The sequence below is a fragment of the Saccopteryx leptura genome, chromosome 12 (genome assembly GCF_036850995.1).
Source record: "Saccopteryx leptura isolate mSacLep1 chromosome 12, mSacLep1_pri_phased_curated, whole genome shotgun sequence".
Classification (NCBI taxonomy): Eukaryota; Metazoa; Chordata; class Mammalia; order Chiroptera; family Emballonuridae; genus Saccopteryx; species Saccopteryx leptura.
In genome coordinates this window covers 57,226,601-57,243,202 of record NC_089514.1, presented here as the reverse complement: position 1 = coordinate 57,243,202, position 16,602 = coordinate 57,226,601, and the positions used below count along the sequence as shown (strand labels likewise).

At 40.1% G+C, this 16,602-nt stretch overlaps 1 protein-coding gene across 3 annotated transcripts in view; it reads right to left on the bottom strand.

The window, feature by feature from the left end:
• CROT (carnitine O-octanoyltransferase) overlaps positions 1-16,602 on the bottom strand; it is a 41,657-nt gene that overhangs the window by 13,389 nt on the left and 11,666 nt on the right. For all 3 annotated transcript variants that reach the window (XM_066353796.1, XM_066353797.1, XM_066353795.1), the window contains exons 7-9: positions 7,788-7,896; positions 749-842; positions 314-439 (exon numbers count right to left, since the gene is read on the bottom strand). In XM_066353796.1, the coding sequence (XP_066209893.1) occupies positions 314-439; positions 749-842; positions 7,788-7,896 (329 nt within the window). The remainder of the gene's footprint in view (positions 1-313; positions 440-748; positions 843-7,787; positions 7,897-16,602) is intronic.

Genomic DNA, 16,602 nt, shown 5'->3' with positions numbered 1-16,602 from the left:
TGCAAATTTTCTGTATATGCATTCAATGAAAAGGTTGAGAAACACTGATATGTGATACGCAAACAACAGTCATATTTCTTTAAACAACATACAAGATTTATCTAAATGGTCCTGAATAGTGTGGAAAGCAGTCATGAAGCATTATTATTTATCTATGTATAAGCTTCAATTTGGTACAGATATGTATCATAGCTAAGAAACATTTTAAGAGCCTGAATATAACAACAACAAAAAATCTTCTCATGTTCAATATATATAAGAGTCCTCCAGAAAACTTTGTGGGAAGAAATAACAGAATAAGATAGTTAAGTACCTGTGAATAATCTTCTGGCGTTACATGTGGACTGCTATCCTCTATAGAATATACCAGTAAGCTGGTCTGAATTTTTTCTAACAAAGTCAAGTTCTCCGGATCAAGACTAATCAAATATTCTCGTGCCTGAAGGGCAAGGAGATAATGATTAAATGTTACAATTTAAATATACTATATCTAGAAGGGAAAAGTTCATTAAGAATAGTACATATATAGTTAATAATGTACTACATATTTGAAACTTCCTGGGAGGAGATCTTAAAAACTTTCTCAGCACAAGAAAAGAAATTTCTAATTATGGTGATATGTTAACTAGACTTATTGTGGTAATTATTTCACAATATATACAAATATCAAATGACTATTTTATATACCCCAAAAGAACATGTTATATGTCAATTATACCTCAATAAAAAAAAAAGTGTAAATTATGACCTTAGCCCATCGAGTCCGCTCCTCGCTAGTCAATGCTGCTACCCCAGGCCCCTCAGGTTCACTGTGGCACTTCTTGTAGATGTATGTCAATTGCCTTACAGAGGATTAAAGAAAGAGGATTAAAAGAATAACACAGGCAGCATCACTAGCTATTTTGGCCTCAATAGGTTATAATGTTTACCAGTGTTTAAATGTTTTGATATGTTATCCAAAGAAAGATTATGATCTCAACAGCAATGAATGTCTTTCCAACACTTTTAAGGCAATTATGGCCAATTAACACCAAATTTGTATTTGACAATAACTTAAATAAATACATTTGGGTTGGTTGATGTAATTTATACTTTGAAAATGTACTTGCACTTCCAGGTCAAAGTAAACAACCCTATACTGTACGTGGAGAACTTGAATAATATTCTGGTAAATAATCTCACAAATACATATGCTTATCTGACTAAAAACTATGTGCAAATATATTTGATAGAGGACTTACTTTATACCTAATTAATACTTGTGTTTAACTCAACACACGTAAGTACCATGTAGTCATGTGTTGTTACTTATATCCATTGCATTTTAAATACTCTATTAGCTAAGGATAAATTATTTCCCCCAATAGCTTTCTATACTCCCAGTCTGATGAGTTTCATGTATTTTTAAACATGTTGCAGGTAAATAATAGTGTTCTTCCATAAAGAAATAAATTTCCATCAGTCAAAAATCCAGAGATTTAGTTAGTTTCAGTCTTCCTCATGGCACATTCTGAGAAATTAACTCAATTAAGAGCTTCTAAGCATTTCTCGGAAAGTGAGCTAATGTGGCTTAATAAATGGCCAAAAGGCACCACTAATAGCCATCCCTTATTTGTGGCTTTTTCATTCAAAACTGAAAAAAATATGATCATTAATTTGCATAATTTCCTGTTTCTTAATTATTTCTGTAATACTAATGAAGAAATAAAGTCCTAGCTGCAAAACTCCTCCCTCTTTATTTGAACATTAATGGAGGAGTCCTGTAGCACAAACCATCTGCATCTACAGTGGGAGTAAAGGGCCTTACCTCTTCCTGTTCACTTGTCTGCAAATTCTGATTTTGCTTCAGTTACAAATAAAGTTTCTACAGTTGGTGATTAGGTAGGTGGTAGGTATAGTAACTAGCATGAATTCTGAGTGCGAAAGTAATAAACTCTACCTCAACCTTTTTTTCCACTTGGTACTGGTTGCTGCTCTTCCCTTATCACCTCAAATCACTGGTTTTGACCATAAAACTAACACTGCTGCCTGACATGGCCATTCTCATATACATAAAATGTGGTTATTATCACAGAGAAGTTATCAGAGAAAATGTATTAAACCTGAAATGGCATTTTAAGTTTGATAATAAAAGGTCATATAATAATTGCTTAAATCTTCACCATTAACAAGTCCATACTCACCAAAGCAATCTACTGATTCAATCAATGTGATCCCAACGGCATTTTTACCAGAAATGGAAAAAAAAAATCCTAGAACTCACAAGAAACCATAAAAAACTCTGAGGAGCCAAAGCAATTTTGAGCAAGAAGAATGAAGCTGCAAGTATGCTTCTTGATTTCAAAATAAACATATTACAAAGCTATGGTAATCAAAACAGTATGGCGTTGGCATTAAAAACAAACATAGGCCCTGGCCGGTTGGCTCAGCGGTAGAGCGTCGGCCTAGCGTGCGGAGGACCCGGGTTCGATTCCCGGCCAGGGCACATAGGAGAAGCGCCCATTTGCTTCTCCACCCCTCCGCCGCGCTTTCCTCTCTGTCTCTCTCTTCCCCTCCCGCAGCCAAGGCTCCATTGGAGCAAAGATGGCCCGGGCGCTGGGGATGGCTCTGTGGCCTCTGCCCCAGGCGCTAGAGTGGCTCTGGTCGCAACATGGCGACGCCCAGGATGGGCAGAGCATCGCCCCCTGGTAGGCAGAGCGTCGCCCCTGGTGGGCGTGCCGGGTGGATCCCGGTCGGGCGCATGCGGGAGTCTGTCTGACTGTCTCTCCCTGTTTCCAGCTTCAGAAAAACGTAAAAAAAAAACAAAAAAAAAAAAACATATAGGCCAGTGGAACAGAATAGCCCCAAAATAAACCCACTTATATACGGTCAACAGAGGTTGCCAAGAACACACTATGGGAAAAGGACGACAATCTGTTAAATAAATGGTGTTGGGAAAACTGGACTGTCACACTCAAAAGAATGAACTGGGTCCCTGTCTTATACCATACACAAAAATTAATTCAAAACAGATTAAAGGTTTAAATGTAAGACCTCAAACAATAAAACTCCTAAAAAAATATAAGAGGGAATAAAGATTCCGACATCAACCTTGGCAAGTGTTTCTTAGACATGACAACAAAAGCACAAATAAATGAGATAATATCAAACTAACAGCTTCTGCACAGTAAAGGAAACAACATGAAAAGGCAACCTACAGATTATGAGAAAATATTTGCAAACCATATATCTGATAAGAGGTTACTATCTAAATCATATAAGGTGCCCCCTAAAATTCAATAGACAAAAAAAAAAATCTGATTTAAAAAATGGGCAGTTGTCTAGACATTTCTCCAAAGAAGATCTACAAATGGCCAACAGGTACATGTAAAGGTACTCAACTATCACTAATCATCAAGGAGATGGAAGTCAAAACCACAATGTATCACCTCACATCAGTTAGGGTGTTTATTATCAAAAAGACAAGAGGTTAACTGCTGGCGAGGAAGTAGACAAACGGGAACCCTTGTGCACTGCTGGTGGAAATCTCGGTGCATCCATTACGAAAAACAATATAGCAGTTCCTCAAGAAGCTCATAGAGCTACTATACGACCCAGCAACCCAAGTTATGAGCACTATTCCAAAGGAATTGAAATCAGGATTTCAGAGACATTGGCAATCCCTAGTTCACTGCGGCATTATTCACAATAACCAAGAGGCAGGAGCAATTTAAATATCCATTGACAAATGGATAAACAAATGTATATACATACAATGGAAAATTATTCAGACATTAAATCCTGCCATTGGCAGCAACACGGATGAACTTGGAGGACATTATGCTAAGTGAAATAAGCCAGACACAAAAGGACAAATTATTACATGATTCCACTTATATAAGGTATTCACAATATTCCAGCTCCTAGAAGCAGAGTAGAATGGAGGGTGCCAGGGGGCTGAGGTAAGGAGGAGATTGTGGAGGTATCAAAGGGTACAAAGTTTTAGTAATACGAGTCAGTCCTAGAGATCTACTGCACAGCATGGTGCCTAGAGTTGACAATACTGTGTATATATTTAAGTTGGCTGAGGGTAGCTTTTACGTTAAGTGTTCTTATGACAAAAAGTAATAACAGAGCAGGAAACTGTTGGAAGAGATGGCTATGTTATGTATAGATTGTGGTGATGAATATGTACAGCTTTTTGTATGTCAGTTTAAAAGTAAATTATCTGTTCAAATAGAAAAAGAGGTATTGATTTGGTAACAAGATAATCTCTCTTTTCTTTTAATTTGGTTATTCATGCATCTGTTTTTCAGCTACACATATAACCTTTGATACTAAAAATCACAAAGATTTGTATTAACAATACTTACAATTCAGAATCATATATATTTAAAAATATTCTACACTTGGTATTTCCTCACAATCTGGTTTCTGCCTTATTTTTCATTCATTAATTTTCTGTATTCTGGTTTTGTCTTCCAATAATTATTGTGAAACCACATTTCTGAAAGTTACCAACAGAGTCCCATACAACAAATCAGTCTTATTTTCCTCATCATAGAGTGTTTAACACCCAGCAGTAAACCTTCACACTATCCTCTGCATTGGTTTTTGTGACATTATTCCACTGTGGTCGCCCCACCTCACTGACCGCTCATTCTTCTTCATTGACCATTTGTTCTCCTTCCACTGCCAAATGTGTTTCCCCAAATTTCTATCATTAGCCTCCCCCAACCTCTCCTACAATTTTTCCCTTGGTAATTTCTTGCACTTCTTTAATAGCTTCAGCTATCACCTTTATGTAGAGGTAACCAAATGTCTTTTGAGGCTCCAAATCACTAAGATTCAGAATCTGATCAATCTATCTTCCTCTTCTAATGTATCTTACATTTCTAGATAAAATTTCCTAATGCACAGGGATGGCCTGATTACTTAATTCACACACACAGACACATACTTTCGTTTTGTATTAAGGAATTAGAATTAAAAAAGCAACAACAACTTGGTAACTAATATCTTAGAGCTCCACCTGCATGTAAAAACATAGAAATAGGCCCTGGACGGTTGGCTCAGCAGTAGAGCATCAGCCCAGCGTGTGAAAGTCCCAGGTTCAATTCCCGGCCAGGGCACACAGGAGAAGCGCCCATCTGCTTCTCCACTCTTCTCCCTCTCCTTTCTCTCTCTCTCTCTCTTCCTCTCCCGCAGCCAAGGCTCCATTGGAACAATGTTGGCCCGGGCACTGAGGACGGCTTATGTCCTCTACCTCAGGTGCTAGAATAGCTCCGGCCCCAACAGAGCAATGCCCCAGATAGGCAGAGCATCGCCCCCTGGTGGGCATGCCAGTGTATACTGGTAGAGTGTATGCGGGTGTCTGTCTGACTGACTGCCTCCCTGCTTCTAGCTTCGGAAAAATACAACAACAAAAAACACACAGAGAAATAAATAATTTTAATAAAACATTATAATCAATATAACAGAGATAAATACAGGCATTTAGAGAGACCAAAGGAGGCCAAATCCTTGGGGCGTGAGGCAAGGAAAGGGAACAGGATATTAGGAAAACAGCTGACCTTATGGTGTCAGGTAAACAGAGACACAAAGCATGAGTAAGAATCTGTACTCTCTAGAGACAAGTCAGGAGAAGGCATTACAAATAGCATGAGTACATGCAAAGATAATATGCTGTGTTACAAGAACTGCAAGCAGAGAAATGGGGTAGGAATATAGGAGGCAGAAGGAGGAAGAGCAGGTCAAATCTAGACCACTGCTAAAGAACTAGGAATGAATTCTAGACCACAAGGAATCATTTAGGATTTTAATCAGAGGTGAAACACAATCAAATCTGAAGTCTAAGGACTCATAACTATAGAGAATATATGGAAGCAAGAAAATCACCATAGAGGTTGAATTAACAGTTAAAAATCTGAAAATAACTTTTATCTCTTTAAGAGCAAACAAAAATTCATATTTTCCTGTTGAGTCTCCTGATTTATTTATTTATTTTTGTTTTTTCTTCTTTTCCAAGTGAAGGGGGGGGGAGAATAGAGAGACAGACTACCATATGCATCCCTGCTGTATTCACCCAGCAACCCCCATCTGGGGCCATGCTTGCAACTGAGATATTTTTAGTGCTTGAGATGGAGGCTCCACAGAACCATCCTTAGTGCCCAGGGCCAACTTACTCGAATCAATTGAGCCATGGCTGCAGGAGAGGAAGAGGGAGAGAGGAAGAGAGGGAGATGGAAGGGGAGGGGGAGAAGTGGAGAAGCAGATGGTCGCTTCTCCTGTGTGCCCTGGCCAGGAATCAAACCTGGGACACCCAGAGGCCAGGCCAATGCTCTACCACTCTGCCTGATTTTAAAATAGGGATTCAAATTCTCCATTATTCAAGAAAAACAGGTCACAGCCCAAAGTTAGTGCACAGATCACATGTATGCAATTTCTGAAGAGTGGCTTTGAGCAATCCAACTAATAGGCCTGATCTAATAATTATATGTCAAATTGGGACCAACCAAATTAAAAACCATGACTAGAATCTACACAAATACTATCCAAGATGCAAAAGCAAAATACCTAAAGAAAAGATAAATTTCCCTACTTCAAAATTTACAATGTACAATTACAAAAATAAAACAAACCAATGAAAATAAAGAACTCCTACAACACTCATACACCACTGAAGTGCTTATTAGTGTAATTATTTTGGAAAACTGACATTATCTCCTGAAGGAAAGGTACACACTCAGCAAGTCCCCCTGGGTGTGCTTAGAGAGTAATGCAAGCACACGTACATCAAAACACTTATACAATAATTTTCAGAGCAGCTTTTTTTTGTACTAATAAAAACTGTAAGAAACCTAAACAATGACTCTTGGGAAGGAGGGAAAGCCTACTAACTGGGAGGTGTTAGCAGGGGGTTTCTGGAACACTGGCAATATCCTGTCTTGAGCCGGGTGGTGGTTACATAAGTATTTAGCTGTAAACTCCTGTGTGCACTTTCACATATGTTTTGGAATTCTTAATAAAATAATTTTAAAAGTATACAGATATATATAACTCAACATTTAGAAGACAATCTATAAATTTGAACTGATTATAAATTAATGATATTAAACCTTTTTAGAAGCAGCAAGTCATTCAGTGTGATAATACTAATATACATGTGTATTTTTAAGAGTCCTTATATTTTAGAGATACACACTAAAATATTTATAGTGAAAGAATATTATATTTGAGAATGAGGAGCAGGTCACAAGGAAGTATAGTTGAAACAAGACTACAAATTTATCGATGTTAGAAATTGATAACTGTTGAAGACAGGGGAAGAGTACATGGAAGAGCTTCTCAATATAATTCCCTCTACATTTTCCATAATACATTTTAAAAATACAAATGTACAAAATAATACTATAATACATAGTATATACTACTATATATACAATCTATTAGTATGTAATACATACTATACATGAAATATATATATTTAAAAATCTATATGCATATAAAAATTGATATGGAAGGCTAAAACACACCCAACTAGTAACAGTGATGAATTCTAGGGCAGGTAATGGGACTAGTACTGTTTGCAATGTGTTCCTTTTATACAAGTGGGATATATTCATATATGCCTAGTAAAATGAAAAATCAATTTAAATTAAAAATAAAATTAGAATAGATTTTTAAAAATTCAGTGTATATAAATTTATTATTGCCACCTTATAAATAGGCAATTCTGAACATTTATTTGTTTTAACTCCTGCAAAAGCTTTAAGATCTAACAAGATTCAAAAGAGTAGTTTGAAAACCTGAGAATCTCTGGTGGGGTGATCAAACATCCTTCGTGAATTACATCAAAGATAAAAACTCGGCCTCGACACAGCACTGCAATGTGACTTGGGGAACTCCCTTCACTCTCTGGAAATAAAACAGAAAACACAAGACCAAATCTAAAAGTCGAACAAGAGTAAGGTTGCAAATTTACATCCCACAGAAAAAAATCATTCCTCCAATAATTTACTTATCATGTGTCTACTATATACATATATATCACATGAATAATAACACTTGAATAAGGTGAAGGAATTCCAGTTGTTACAATATAAATGCATACTCTTGAAACCTGTCCATGTGAAACTCCTAGAAATCCATGGGAGTGTCCTATAAGCCCCAAACTACTGCAAGGCTTTCTAGTTTTACTTATGGATACGAATGGGAAGGGGACAGGGGCAGCAGAGGACAAGTTTAACAAGTTTCTCTTTCTGATTATTTTAATGCTGATTGCTCATTGGATAATTTAACTGCAGAAATATCTAGCTATCATTTCTCAAAAAAACAGTTTCAGTAGAGTAAGGGCACTGTATGCCTGAGTGGCAAGGAGAAAGAATTTTGCCTAAATCTGTAGTTTTATTCAAAGCTCTGATAATACCCAGAAGCCACTGATAACTGATTCTCTCTCCTTTGGCACACCTTAACTCCTCAAGGACTACTTGTTTGCTGTAAACCTCAGACTATTCTGATTTAGTTACATCTTTCAAGTACTAGTCCCTTCAACAAGGATCTTCCTGTATGACCGCTCCTTCCCTCTTAAGAAGGGAAATAAAAAAGAAAAGCTAGAGAAAACATACTTCACTCGAAGGAAATTTACTGGTTGATATTATGTACAAGGAACTGTGACAAATACTTTACACATTACCTCATGAAATCTGTTCAACAATTATGAGGGAGTATCCTGAAAGTACTATTTTGTGCCTTCTATCCTATTTTCTCAAGTCCTAGGAGGTGAGTCATGTATTATACTTGTCCCTCATGGCTACTCCCCACATATTTCTTCTCTCTTCTCCTCAAAACCATGTCCATTCCCTTTTACATTTACCACCACTACATTTTATGCCATCTACTGACTGCAACCCATCCAAATTGTAAGGCTGAGGAAGAACGAACAAAATAAGCTTGATGCAAAATTATCAATAAGTGGCTGGGGGGAGGGATGTGGAGGAGGTGGAGGAGAGGGAGAAGGGAAAGGAAGGTGCTGGGGCTATCTCAGGATGATCTTAAGAGGGGTTATTTGAGCAGGCGACTAAATGAAGCAAAGGAATGAACCATGAAAATATCTGCAGGAAGAGAGTTCCAGGCAAAGAAAACAGCAAGTGCAAAGGCACAGAACAAAAATGAACTGGTTTGCTTAAAGGAAAACAAGGTCAGTGCAGCTGTAGCAGACAGAGAAAGGGGTACAGTGATAAGATTGGGGCCACATCATAGTGACTTCAGAAAGGGCTTTCAATTTTAGGTATGATGGGCCTTAGGTGAGAGAGTAGTAACGAGATGTAGTGACTGCTTTGGAAAGGCTGTCCAGCAGCTCCATGGAGGCGAGATGGCAGGAGGGGAGAGAACACCCCCAGCTCCGCCCGGCGTGCTGCAGCACTCCCTAGGAAAGGGCTCTAACGGAAGGCGAGGGGGCTCTGCCTGGGCTGGGACACTCCACACAGACAAAAGGTCATTTTTTTTTTCTTTTGTGAGGAAGATATTACAGATTGGAAAATCCAGTAAGAAGAGAAAACTGACAACGCAGCACAGAGAGAAAGGATAATCCAAAAGCAAAGTCCTTGCTAGGCACGAAGAGGAGGGGCCCAGCACACCATGCAGAAGGGCTGTTCTAGGAGTCAGAACAGTTCGCCCATTTTTAAAAAGGGAGGCAAAATTTATGACTGTGCAGTAATGCATTGCAAGGAGGTTGTAGGATGGGAAAACACTTCCATGAGCATGTTTTCTATGATTGCTATAACTTACCAAGTGGTAAGTTACCACTAACAATACAAATTTATAATCTTACAGGTCTGGGGACCATAAGTCTAAAATGTGTCTTACTGTTATAAACAGTTTGAACTTTATGTTACCCTAACTAATCATGTTAGATTTATGTTACTATTAACTAATCCTATCACAAACATTCATGCACCTGTTCTGCTCACTGCCTGTTTTGGAACAGCTCCTGCCTGCACCCAGACGTTAAGATGGTTTTTCAGGACACAGAAGTCCACCGTCTTCTCAGGACATGGGAATCTGAATAAACCTCTTTCCTTTTCACTAACACCTATCTCATGAGCACTGGCTTTTGTCATGGCAGGGAGCCGAACCTGAGTTCAGTTCCATTACTGGACTAAAATGAAGGTGTCAGCAGGTCTATGTTCCTTCTAGAGACACTTAGGGAGAATGTTCCCTTCACTTTTCTAGCTTGTAGAGACTGCCTACATTGCTGGGCTCGTGGCCTCCTTTCTCCACCTCAAAGTCATCAGGGAAAAGCATGACTTTCTCGAACTGCTAGCTCTGGTCTTCTCCTCTGCCTCTTTCTTCTACCTATAAGAACTTTTATTATTACTTTGGGCCCGCTTGAATAATGCAGGATAATCTCCCCATCTTAAGGTTAATTTATTAGCAGACTTAATTTCATCTGCAACCTTAGTTCCTCTTTACCATGTAATCTGACACATTCAACAGGTTTCAAGGATTAGGAAGTGGACATCTGGGGGTAGTGGGAGAAGTGTGATTCTGTCTACCAGATAGGCCGGTAAATTCAGGAATGAAAAGATTGTTTTACATTTGTCAAGAATTAGAAAAGAGCTCACCCTGGCAGGTAGCTCAGTAGATAGAATGTTGCCCCAGAGTGCTAAGGTCACTATTTTGATCCCCAGGGTCACTGGCTGGACCCCTAGGTCACTAGTTCAATCCTCGGTCAATGCACACAGAAGCAATCAATGGGTGCACAACTAAGTGAAACGAGTTGATGCTTCTCCCTCCCTCTCCCTCCCCACCATCTCTCCCTTCATCTCTCTGAAAAGAAAAAGAAGGTAGAGAAGGAAGGAAGGAAGGAAGGAAGGAAGGAAGGAAGGAAGGAAGGAAGGAAGGAAGGAAGGGAGGGAGGGAGGGAGGGAGGGAGGGAGGGAGGAAGGGGAAGGGTAGAGGAGGGGAGGGGGAGTTCATTAGAACAGAGTTCATTAATTAAGAATAAAGAATAAGGAAGGGACCTTGGCCAGCTGATTCAGTGGATACAGCTTTGGCAGGGCATGCGGATGTCCTGGGTTCATTCCCTGGTCAGAGAACACCCCCCCTCCCTCTTCTCTCTCTCTTCTCCTCCCGCAGCCAGTGGCTCAGTTGGTCTGACCATGGACCCTGGATGCTGAGGATAGCTTGGCTGATTCAAGCATGGGTGTCAGACAGGGGTGGGTGGTGGTTGCTGGGTGGATCCCAGTCAAGGTGCATGAGGGAGTCTGTTTATCTCCCCACTTCTCACTTAAAAAAAAAGAAAAGAAAAAGGAAGTAGAAAGGCACAAAACAGGCTTTTCTGGAAGTGAGAATAATCTGACACAAGAATATGGCAATGTGAGTCCACTTGTGGTTTAACTGAGAAAAATGTAAGTTACGAGAGAGAGAAAAAAAAGTAAGTGAGGTTTTGTGGTTTTCATTGGCCAAGTACATTGCTAGAGTAGGTATCTTTGATATGTAGAGTTAAAACAAAAGACTGAAATTTAAACAGTGTTATGGTGGGGTGTAGTGAGGAGGAAGCAGGTGGGCAAAGATTTCAACGTATATGCAAGGAAGTGATTATAGTTAAGAACCATAGAAAGAAGTAAAGATTGGGGGTGGGTGAGGGAGGGATGGGACTGTGAAGAACTGTAGGGAAGTGGGACTGTAAGTCACAATGTGGTCAGAGAAAGAGCTGAAGTGGACTACCAAAGGAAGGGGGTTGTAAAGAGCAAGTAGGTATCAGACTGATATGCTTATAACTGTGATATTCAAGTGGAGTTTTTGATAATAACAAGGTTTAAGGCATGACCATGGGTGTGAGTGGCTGCTTAAGAGGGAGTGAAGAAACAGATTCCTAGAGGAAAAAAAAATGAACAAAAGGAGAGGGCATGGATCATCTATACGTAGAAGCCTAAGTCATCAAGAATGTGACTGAAGTCCTGGCCAGTTGGCTCAGTGGTAGAGTGGCGGCCCGGCATGTGGAAGTCCTGGGTTCAATTCCTGGCCAGGGCACACAAGAAAAGCGCCCATCTGCTTCTTCACCACCCCCCTCCTTCTCTGCCTCCCCACTTCTCACTTCAGAAAAAAAAAAAAAAGAATGTGACTGAAGTACTAATGGAAAGACAGTAAGATCAGTGCTGAAACAACCAATGAATGAAGGGAGAGTCACCGAAACAATGACAAGCAGTGGTCATATAACCCGAGAGCGTTTTTCTTTTTAGAGAGCTCAAATTGTAAGACAGAAGAAAAAAAGGAAAACACAATGGGAAAGAGAACATAAAGATCCCCTACATGCCCACTGGTACCAAAGTATGAGAAAAAAATGTCCCCACTTGAGACGGTTATATGGAAAGTAGGAAGCTCAAAGGATAGCCAGGTGTCAGTAACAGTACCTTTCAGAAGGAAACAGGAACTTTCAGAGAAATGGTTGAGGATATCATGAATTTTGCTGACCATGAGCTCCAGAAAGTACAGCAAAGGGTATGGTGAAGGGTCACAGCAGTGAGGAACCTGGATCAAATTAGGCTATGCACAAACCATGAAGCCAGACGATCAGAAGCAACACAGGAAGTCTGAACTGCTTGGGCAAAATGAGGTGAACAGGAGGAAAGGTAAGACTGAGTTAGTCTTAATGGTCTCTTAGGTGATAAGTAAGAGAGTCTAGTGCTAACCATTGCCTCCCTACTGAGACTGGCCTCAGAGCCACAGCAGCGTGCATGCTGCCTCCCCTGTTCCCTTCTCTCCCCTCCGCCCACTGCCAACACACAATTTCTTTTTTTTTTTTTTAATTTTTTTTTCTTTTTCTTTTTTCTGAAGCTGGAAAGGGGGAGAAACAGTCAGAAAGACTCCCGCATGCGCCCAACTGGGATCCACCCGGCACGCCCACCAGGGGCTACGCTCTGCCCACCAGGGGGCGATGCTCTGCCCCTCCGGGGCGTCGCTCTGCGGCAACCAGAGCCACTCCAGCGCCTGGGGCAGAGGCCAAGGAGCCATCCCCAGTGCCCGGGCCATCTTTGCTCCAATGGAGCCTCGGCTGCGGGAGGGGAAGAGAGAGACAGAGAGGAAGGAGGGGGTGGGGGGTGGAGAAGCAAATGGGCGCTTCTCCTATGTGCCCTGGCCGGGAATCGAACCCGGGTCCCCCGCACGCCAGGCCGACGCTCTACCGCTGAGCCAACCGGCCAGGGCCAACACACAATTTCTTCAACTTTCTCCTTGTCTAGGACAGATTCCAGGGTTCAGCCCTTGCAAAACCCCTGAAATCCTTCAAGCCCTCTCCTCTGCACTTGCCCTTGATTGCTGCTGAAGAAAAAACCACAACACACCATCTAGTTTGACTTTAAATTCATAAACACACATTTCAAATGGGTACTGACCACTGTTCAGCTACCTACATTTCTACAGCATGTTTGAAAGAGTGACTGTTTCAAACCTCCTTTCTCCTTCAGTCTTCCACCACAGGTGATGAACTGTTATTTTACCAAGAAGACACAATGAATGCACAGGACCTCCTATCTTCCTACAGCAGAACGGGCGGTCTGGCCGCACCTAACGGCACACTTCCAGCAGCCACTCTCATCCTTGCTCTTCAAGACCAAAGGACAATCCCTCTACCATTTCTGCTCTTGACCCTTAGTTCTTACCTTCTCAGTGATTTTGGCTTCTTATCCATTCCCCTGTAAGATTATTTTTCCTTCTCTCCTATGCCATTCCTATGATAAAATATCACCCATCTTTAAAAAAATAAAATAAACAAAAAATCTTCCACTGCACATCAAAACATTTTTTGCAAGCATTCTTTCCAGATGTCACCACTTGTTTGCTTTCCTCTCCTTTGAACTCCCTTCCCCAGTCTCCACTTAGGCTGCTCTTGTCGGGGGTACTTTGTCTACATCATGTTGACAAAGCCAATGGTCACTTTTAATTTTTAATTTATTTAACCTCTCCAAAACGTCAAATGAAACACTTCCTAGCCTGGTCTGTGGTGGCACAGAGCACAGAGTACCAACCTGAAACACTGAGGTTGCCAGTTCGAAACCCTGGGCTTGCCCGGTCAAGGCACACATAAGCAACAAATGAACAGCTAAAGTGAAGCAACTATTTCTTATTCCCCTACCCTCTGCACTCTGTAAAATCAAGAAATAAAATCTTTAAAAAACAAACAAACAAAAACGCTTTCTCTTCTTGGCTTCTGGGAACCTACTGGCCTTGCTTTCTTCCCACCTTGGCCTCTTTTTGCTGGTTCCTCCTCCTCGGTTCACCAAATATTGCATTTGATTATAATAAGAATCAGTACTAGTTCCCTGGTCACCTTCATCTACTGTGTGTTCCAAAAGTAATTTTAGCCAGTGGTCCCCAACCCCCGGGCCACAGACCGGTACTGGTCCGCAGAGAAAAAATAAATAACTTATATTATTTCCGTTTTATTTATATTTAAGTCTGAATGATGTTTTATTTTTAAAAAATGACCAGATTCTCTCTGTTAAACCTGTCTAAGACTCACTCTTGACGCTTGTCTCGGTCATGTGATACATTTATCCATCCCACCCTAAAGGCCTGTTAGTGAAAATATTTTCTGATGCCTGACCAGGTGGTGGCGCAGTGGATAGAGCGTCAGACTGGGATGCAGAGGACCCAGGTTCAAGACCTCGAAGTCACCAGCTTGAGCACGGACTCATCTGGTTTGAGCAAAAGCCCACCAGCTTGAACCCAAGGTCGCTGGCTCCAGCAAGGAGTTACTCGGTCTGCTGAAGGCCTGCGGTCAAGGCACATATGAGAAAGCAATCAATGAACAACTAAGGTGTTGCAAGGCGCAATGAAAAACTAATGATTGATGCTTCTCATCTCTCTCCGTTCCTGTCTGTCTGTCCCTGTCTATCCCTCTCTCTGACTCACTCTCTGTCTCTGTAAAAAAAAAAAAATTTATATATATATAGACATTAAACCAGTCTGTGACCCAAAAAAGGTTGGGGACCACTGATCTTAGAGACTCTTGTGGCTTTAAAAATTATTTCCATGCCAGCTAATGATGACCCTAAATCATGTGCAGTACTGAATTTTTCTTAGAACTCCTAACTTTGTAAATAACTGCCTACTTGACATTTCCACTGAGAGGTCTAAAAGGCATCTTAAACTTAACATAGTCTAAAGGAACCCTTGATTTTCCTCCCTAAATATCTCCTCCCAGTTTTTCCTGCCTCATGAACCAACACACCTATCTACCCCATTAGTTAGGCAAGCCAAATATCATAAAGTCACCTCTAATTTCCAGTTTTTCTTACATCTCTTAACCACTCTCTGAATAATTCTGCTAAACCCAAATTCAAAATATATCCAGAATTTAGTAACTTTTCACCACTCCATGCTACCACCCTAGCATAAATCATTATTATGGCTCACAGGGACTATATCAAAGCAACTTTATAATTGACCCTGCTTTACACCTCCTAAAAACCTTTCCTTCTAACAGCAAGTAAAATGATCTTTAAAATATTAGCCTGATCACATCATACTTTCTCAAAACCCACTAATAGTATGTATTCACATTTTAAATAGAAGCCAAAAACTTCAGCTGGCTTACAAAGTACTATATGATTTGGCCTCTAGTCACCTTTTCAGTCTGTCTCCTCCCTCCTGCCTGCTCTGCTCCAGCCACAATGCCCTTCAAACATGCCAAGTTTACTATGCCTAAGGGATTCCCCGGTAATACAAACAAAACAAAACAAGCTGAACCAAACAAAAATAAAACACCAAACAACTTAGCTGGATCATCTAATCATTCAGATCCTCAGAGAGGTATCCCTTGGCTACCAAATCTAAAACAGCCACCCAGACAACTCGTGTTATTGAATTCTATATATTGTATTTCTCATTAACTCTCTGATATTTTTCATATTTACTTATTACCCCAGCTTTATCACTATCTATACTTTTTCACATAGCCATAAATTCAAGAATATATTAATCATGACAGCTTAAGCCACTGTGTCAGGAGACACATTATTAAATTAACGAGTCTCCATTTTATATACTATAACTTAAAGGAGTGACCTTATCTAAGGACATATCTACTAGATGCTAAAGTCTGAATTCAAAACCAGGTCTACTGACATTGGTTCTTAACTAATGTATATATTACCTCTCTTTGCTACTGCTGTTCTATCGATTTTCTCCTGTTCATCTTTTCCATTCATATTTGGGCATTAAACTTTATGCCATAAATAACAACATTCCTTAACACTTTCTTTTAATCTCCCACTTGCAACATCAAGGTAAATGTGTGTAGGTTTGAAGACATTATCTCAAGCATCTACAGAGGCTTACAGAGGAGAGCTGAGTTCTACATGAACTATCCATTCCTAATTATATTCTCCAGTAATCATAAATTGACATTAAATTTATAAAACATAAAAATTCCTGAAGTAACAGAACTAGCAGTTACTACAACAGAATTTTCCATTTCAAGTTATGCTAGAACACCAAACCAAAACTGACATTAAACTTACAGTAAAAAAACAAAGACTCTGATGAGTCGATCTGACTTCAGGTGCCTTTAAGAAGATTGTATCAATCTCTCACCTCATCTAAGAGGGAAGGAAAGCA